Consider the following 7,018-nt stretch of genomic DNA (forward strand, 5'->3'; position numbering starts at 1 on the left):
GTATTCCGAGACGGAGGGAGTACATGATAATTCATTTTTTTTTAAATGAAAAAATTGTGAAGTTAGCTTTATAGTTAAATACTCCCTCCGTATATTTTAAAAAGGGCTACATTTTGACCGATACGTAGTTGTAAAGAATTGAGTTGAATTTATTAAAATAAGATGAAAGTAGGGTGGTATGAAATTATTTATTATAGTAAAAAGATGATTTCAGTATGTGTGGCAGTGTGAGACAACAGGTAAGAAAGAAATATTAATATAATTAGAAGTAGGGACCAAATCATGTCAAAAAACAAAAATGTATCTCTTTCTAAAATAAGTAAGTTTAAGGAAATTGTATCTCTTTTTAAAATACAGAGGGAGTATGTTGGTTAATTTTATATCAATCATCTTTTAAGTTTCGTTTTTGTATTTACCGCCTTATAAATTAAATATAATTTCATATTTTCCACTTTAATTTTATGAACGTTTTATATTCACTATGAATTTCATCCAACTTTCTGTCTATGTATGTAGGCCCTATGAACAAAATGGAATCCGTTAAAATGTGGTTAATATTAAAAGTTTCATAAAATCAATGTGGTAAATATAAACCGTGAAACTTAAATGTGGTAAATATAAAAAAAAAAATCCTTTTTTTACCCCTGTTTGTAGGTGGAAATGTGGAATAGCTGGAACCACTTTGGCTGTAACGTTGATGAGGAAACAATTAGACAAACAGGTAATTTCATTCCTAAATCCTAATAGAGAATTATTGCAAGTTTGGAAGGGTTATGTAAGGTATTCAATAACATGATGAATTTTTTCACAGCAAGGTAATAATTTCTTACTAATTTGATCATTGTATTGCACCAGATGATTGTTGGACAGAACTTAACAGAGATTCTTTGGTGCATTCTCACTCTCGTTAAACAGATGATCAGATTCAACCTTTCATATTTCTTGTATCAGTTAATCCGAAATGCATAGTTACTTATCTGAGCTTATTGTAAAATGTCACAAATTATAAGGTACACCCGGTTGTATGCAGTTCTACATGCAACCGGGTTAAAAGCATATATTTTTACGGCTTAAAAACACATTTAGATATTTAAAAAGCACATTAACGATTTTAAAGCACATACTTATATATTTTTCATTTTCTTTTACTTGCAAAACTTTGCTTTTCATCTTTAATAATGGGCTTTAAAACTGTAAAAAAGTGCTTTTAATTTGTAAATATGTGCTTTTAAACTATAAAAATATGCTTTTGAGGGGTTAAAAGTATAAAATGAACTGGTTGCACGTAGAACTACGTGCAACCGGGTGTATCTTTTACCAATTGGTAAAATGTTATGTGCATAGCTAATCTCAGGGTTGAATGCAGGTTGTCACTCTCATGTTAATATATAGTTAATAGTTAATACTGTAATATTTAGTACTAGTATTGTAAAATGCTCATTTTAATATGGTGTAATGGTGGAAAAGATTAAGAATTAATCACCCCATTTGTTCTGTCAAGTGTGCATATTCATTTCAAATTTAGATTTGATAAACATGATGTTTTCATGTCTATAAAGATCTTGCACATAAGGGTTTTTTTTATTAGTCAAGAATATTTGAAGCAGATTAATTTAGTGTATTTTATTAACAAGGTAGAGCTACTAAACATCCATATATATTTTCTAGTAAAAAAAACAAAACCAATCATTGTGATTTCTTTCCTCAATTTCTGTAATTTTGTGTCCAATTTTGAAAATTCAATTAGATAGTTTCCATTTAAGAATCCTTTTGGTAAAAAATAATGCAGAGTATATAATTGATTGAAAAATACTACTGATGTACTCTTTAATTATCTTAATAAGCACCTTGATATCTTTCCTAATTTTCCATGATATTGTTTCCATATACTCATAATCTCTATCAAATTTTTATGATAGTTTCATACTTTCATCTCTTAATTGATTATAAAAATATGCTCCTACACTGTACCTGAATACATGATAATTAAGTTACTTGATAATGGGAGAAACATCAAACTTGTGCGCGTTGTTTTTAGTTTTATGGATGTATTTATTGCTGGTGGTGGCAAGAAATGCAAGTGCAGTTCATGTTAGTAGTCTTCCTGAAAGTGAAGCAGTATCAGATACATCCTCTATTAGTATGAGACGCAGTCTCCTAGATAATGGCCTTGGTTTAACTCCTCCAATGGGGTATGTACAACTAATTACTCTGTTCCATAATGATGTTCTAATTTAGAATTTTGACACTATTCACAATTGAAGAGAATTGATTTGTTTCTATGATTATTTTAAGAATATCAAAATTTTATAGTTTTATCTAATGTATTAGAGATAAAAATGATACAAAATGCACATTGACAAACGTGAAAAGTGGAAACTGAAACATCATTATATTAATTTCTTCTTGCTTATCCTTTTCATACATGAATGAAAATTAAGCTTAAACATCTCTCAGGATTGATCTAACTTTTTATTTTATTTTGTTTCCAATAAGTTCTTGCAAAATATGTTTTTTTTTCATTTTTGTTTTGTTTTTCCCAACAAAAATGAAAAAGATATACTTCAGTATGTAAAGTTAGCTTTAGAGTTTAATACTTGAACCTGCCATTTTTTTCTCAAAAGGCCTTGCACGCACTAGGTATACAATCAATTTATTGTATATTTACTTGCCAAAAAAAACAAATTGTTGTACATAAGGGTAACTTTTACCTAGTTTTTGTAACTTTTAACATGTTTAATTTGGTTAACTTTTATATTTTAAACTTTTTTTTGATGGTTAAACATTTAAAGGGCTACAAAGTTACATTATTAGTGATTTTGAAGGGATAATTTTAAGGGAAAACTTTTATCACTAAAAAGAAAAATAACTTTTACATTATACCGATAACTTTTCCACATATAGACTTAACTTTTACTCCAATATGCAATAGAATTTGTGTTTTTTTATTCCAAATTTGCAGGTGGAATAGCTGGAACCACTTTGGCTGTAACGTAGATGAGGAAACGATTAGACAAACAGGTAACTTACTCCTAAATCCTATAGAGAATTATTGCAACTTTGGAAGTGTTATGTAAGGTATTCAATAACATGATAGAACATGTACATGTAAAATTGTGTTGCAGCTGATGCAATGGTGTCAAGCGGCCTAGCAGATTTAGGATACAAGTACATAAACATCGGTAATCTATACACTTTCTATGATCTGGTTAGGCTTACTGTTGTTTTTACTACAGATTTTTCACAGTAAGGTAAATATAATAGTAATTTCATACTAATTTGATCATTGTATTGCACCAGATGATTGTTGGGCAGAACTTAACAGAGATTCTCTGGTGCATTCTCACCCTGGTTTATCAGATCATCCGATTTAAGCTTTCATATCTCTTGTTTCAAGTGCTTGTTTTTGCTTGAATCTTTATCTTTTATGAAATCTGATACTTACTTATATGAACTTATTGTAAAATATTTCAGGGGAATTTGGTTCCCAAGCTTTCAGCATTTCCATCAGGAATCAGTGCACTAGTATATTATGTGCATAGCAAAGGGTTGAAGATTGGTATTTACTCAGATGCAGGGTATATTTCCATCTTATTGTTGGTCCATTTCTGAAAAAGTAATTACATGAATGTGATTAAGGCTTTAGGCTTCTCCTATGCTGATGTTTTTTTGTGATGGTTGCTTCAGAACTCAAACATGTAGCAAGACCATGCCAGGATCACTTGGTTATGAAGAGCATGACGCGGTCACCTTTGCAACGTGGGTCAGTAATATATCTCTAAGCAAGTTACTTCACTGCATAGGTTAAGGGAGTGTTTGGTTTGGTGTAAATTTTTTAATGGAAAACGATTTCCCCTTTTCAATTGTTTTAAGTTGTTTGGTTTGGCAAACCTCAAAGATAGAAAAACATTTTTTCATTTGAAAGGAGGGTAAACCACTTTTACAACTTTTTTCCTTACCTCCCTCTTCCCTCTTCCTTCTTCTCATCAATCTTCACCCATCATCTCCCATATTTCTTTTTCTATGAATTTTCTCGCAAGAAACCAAAGGAAAACTAGTTTGGAATCCATTTTCCCTTTGAAAAATATTTTACACCAAACTAAACGGAGCCTAAGTGCAGAAAAACTGCATCCCAACATCAGAGTTGGGTTCCCAAATGTTATTGATTTTTGTTACTGATGGCATGGATGTCTTAATAGGGTTTTGATTACTTGAAATATGATAATTGTGAAAACACTGGGATAAGCGCAAAGGAAAGGTATGTGAAATTGTGTAGTATTTTATCCACAGATGTTCTACCAAACTGATATTTTTCTGTTTGAATTACCAGTATCCCTCAGTACAACGAACACTCGTAAATTTGTACAGGTACCCTAAGATGAGTAAGGCCTTACTGACCAGTGGCAGGCAGATATATTACTCCATATGTGAATGGTAAGTCAATTATCAGATCAAATTTTGTTTCTGCAAAGAAAGATCTTGGTATTGCAGCACTTCCAATAGTACAGACTTTTGCTTACAATGAGGAAGAAAATAGAAGAAAACAGGAATTGAATAGCTTGTTCTGTATTGGATGAAAGTTGTTCATAGAAACTTGTTGATATATGCAGGGGAGAAGAAGATCCAGCAACATGGGCCCCAAGTATTGGGAACAGTTGGAGAACAACTGTTGATATCCAAGATAATTGGAACAGGTAAAACTGTCAAAGAAGAGAATTCCAAGTCATTAATTCCTTGTGTTGTTCTTTAAATACAGTTTATCGTCTTCAGCTATCTAATTGACATCTAGTTTTAGTTGTTAAACTAGATTAGCTTATGTGATGTGTGTCATTGTCAAATATTATCATATCTTAACAGTCATTCATGGTGTCTGTTTTAGTATAAAGTTATAGATTCTAGTTTGGCGGACCTTTTATGCTTTCATGCATCGAGTTATTATTATTAGCCTATTAATGCCAAAAAAAAATTGAGCTTGTGCTTCAGCATGACTAGTATAGCAGACCAAAACGACAAATGGGCGTTTTATGCTCGTCCTGGAGCATGGAATGGTAAGTGGAGATCAATGTTTCTGTTGTTTCAAAATACATTTTTGTTCTGCCATTTCAATTTGATGCATGCAAAGAAATAAAGTGTAATGTTGTTCACAGATCCAGACATGCTTGAAGTTGGCAATGGAGGGATGACAAAGGAGGAGTATCGTTCTCATTTTAGCATATGGGCATTAGTAAAAGTAAGCCAATTCTAGCTCCTATTATATACATACAACTCAATCAGACATACTCCTCCGTTCCATAATGATGTTTCAGTTTAGAATTTTAACACTATTCACAGTTGAAAATAATCTTAAATTCTTTCCAATATATTAAAAAAAACATATTTGTGTGGGGTCTTGTTTGATTGATCTCAATGAGTACTTTAATACTATAAAATTTTTAATATCGTGTGATTAGAGTTAAAAATGATATAAAATGTGCATTGGCAAACGTGAAAAAAGAAACTGGAACATCATTATGGAACAGAGGTAGTATGTTAGTCGCTGGTAGTTGCTTCCTAGGCCGATCTGTAATAAGGATCTTGAGTTGGGTTTCTGCAGGCTCCTCTGTTGATCGGATGTGATGTCCGAGCAATGGATCAGACAACTTTAGAATTGCTAAGCAACAAAGAGGTCATTGCTGTCAATCAAGGTATAAGATGGGAATGCTGTTATTTGGTATTTACTCTAATTTTCCCTGATAAATCTGACATTATTTAGTATTTCATCAGATGAGCTAGGAGTTCAGGGATTTAAGATTAAGCAAAATGGTGATCTTGAGGTAACATATACTTATTAGCAGTCAATTTATCCTAATTCCTGGTAATTAAGCTTTAAATTGTGAGCTTATGAAATATTGATGCAGGTGTGGGGTGGTATATTGTCTGGTAAGAGGATGGCTGTCATTCTATGGAATAGGGGATCTTCGCCGTCTAATATTACTGCTTATTGGCCCGATCTTGATCTTGACCCGTCGACTGTAGTCGATGCTCGGGATTTATGGATGGTGAGCTGATAAATTGCTTTCTGTTTCTGTTTCTTGATGTTCGACTTTATGATTGATTCTTAATTTCTAAAACAACAACTGCTTTGAAAATGCAGCATTCAACTGAGTCTGGTGTCAAATATCAACTATCTGCACAAGTAGAACCACATGCTGTTAAAATGTATGTTTTGACGACCACTTCATGAGATCATCTCCTGTCAGTGGACCAAAAGACTGCTCCAATTTTCATGCATTAGTAATAGTAGGGAGTAGAAACATATACTTTGTGTTGAATATGAAATCCAAGAGAATATGAAAAATTAGACTATCTTTTGGTGATTGAATTTGGGTTGGCCATGTAAGGTTGTCAAAAATCGACCCGATCTAACCGTTCTGACAAAAATTGAAGTGACCCGAAAAATAAAATTCACAGATTTAATCCGCATAAACATATGATACTGCACAACTACATTGTCAAACTATACCGAATCGAATATACCCGATCCGTAACCGACCGATACAACCCTACTGGCCATCGAGATGTTTCTCATGGAACCTTAATAGACTCGTTGTCATTACCACCACCTCCCGCCATTGCCACGAGGACTTTTGATAGTAGCAAACCACCTCAACTCCTTTAGTTGGCCACAAGCCTACCAAGGTCACCATCAATGGTGAAGCTAACACAAGGGTGGTTGGCCGACCATCCAAGTTTTTAAAAAAGCGTTTTCACTTTATATTTATTAGAAAAAGTAAATTAATACGGATTAAATAATTATTTTATTAATGTTCCGACACTATGACTCAAAAATCAGATCTCCGTCACTGGTTGTCATATAGCTGATTTGCACCTTATGACTAGAGACACAACCCCCAATATCTGTCAAGTTTCAAACTCATTTACCTCAACTTCTTTATTTGCAATGTTTACTATACTTTCTTCTCTTCTCCCCTCCCCTCTGTCAAAAGGGTATTCTCTTTTCTTTGTTAAATAATGTACC

General features: G+C 32.7%; 1 protein-coding gene across 1 annotated transcript; it reads left to right on the plus strand.

Moving 5' to 3' along the window:
* Positions 1-2,046: 2,046 nt before the first annotated feature.
* Positions 2,047-6,361, plus strand: LOC110781962 (alpha-galactosidase). Its single transcript, XM_056836305.1, has 15 exons — positions 2,047-2,173; positions 2,839-3,021; positions 3,126-3,182; positions 3,301-3,335; positions 3,475-3,578; positions 3,688-3,763; positions 4,200-4,258; positions 4,369-4,434; positions 4,611-4,694; positions 4,984-5,048; positions 5,148-5,230; positions 5,594-5,684; positions 5,764-5,813; positions 5,898-6,038; positions 6,134-6,361. The coding sequence occupies exons 1-15, from the start codon at positions 2,047-2,049 to the stop codon at positions 6,221-6,223; spliced, it is 1,311 nt and encodes a 436-aa protein (XP_056692283.1). The 3' UTR covers positions 6,224-6,361.
* The last annotated feature ends 657 nt before the right edge of the window (positions 6,362-7,018 follow it).

The sequence above is a fragment of the Spinacia oleracea genome, chromosome 2 (genome assembly GCF_020520425.1).
Source record: "Spinacia oleracea cultivar Varoflay chromosome 2, BTI_SOV_V1, whole genome shotgun sequence".
NCBI lineage: Eukaryota > Viridiplantae > Streptophyta > Magnoliopsida > Caryophyllales > Amaranthaceae > Spinacia > Spinacia oleracea.

Bases quoted from the DNA above. Each gene is read 5' to 3' on its own strand.
- LOC110781962 (XM_056836305.1), top strand. From the start codon at position 2,047: ATGTATTTATTGCTGGTGGTGGCAAGAAATGCAAGTGCAGTTCATGTT. The intron at 3,022-3,125 runs GTAACTTACTCC...ATTGTGTTGCAG, and splicing joins GGAAACGATTAGACAAACAG to CTGATGCAATGGTGTCAAGC. The intron at 3,764-4,199 runs GTCAGTAATATA...ATGTCTTAATAG, and splicing joins CGGTCACCTTTGCAACGTGG to GGTTTTGATTACTTGAAATA.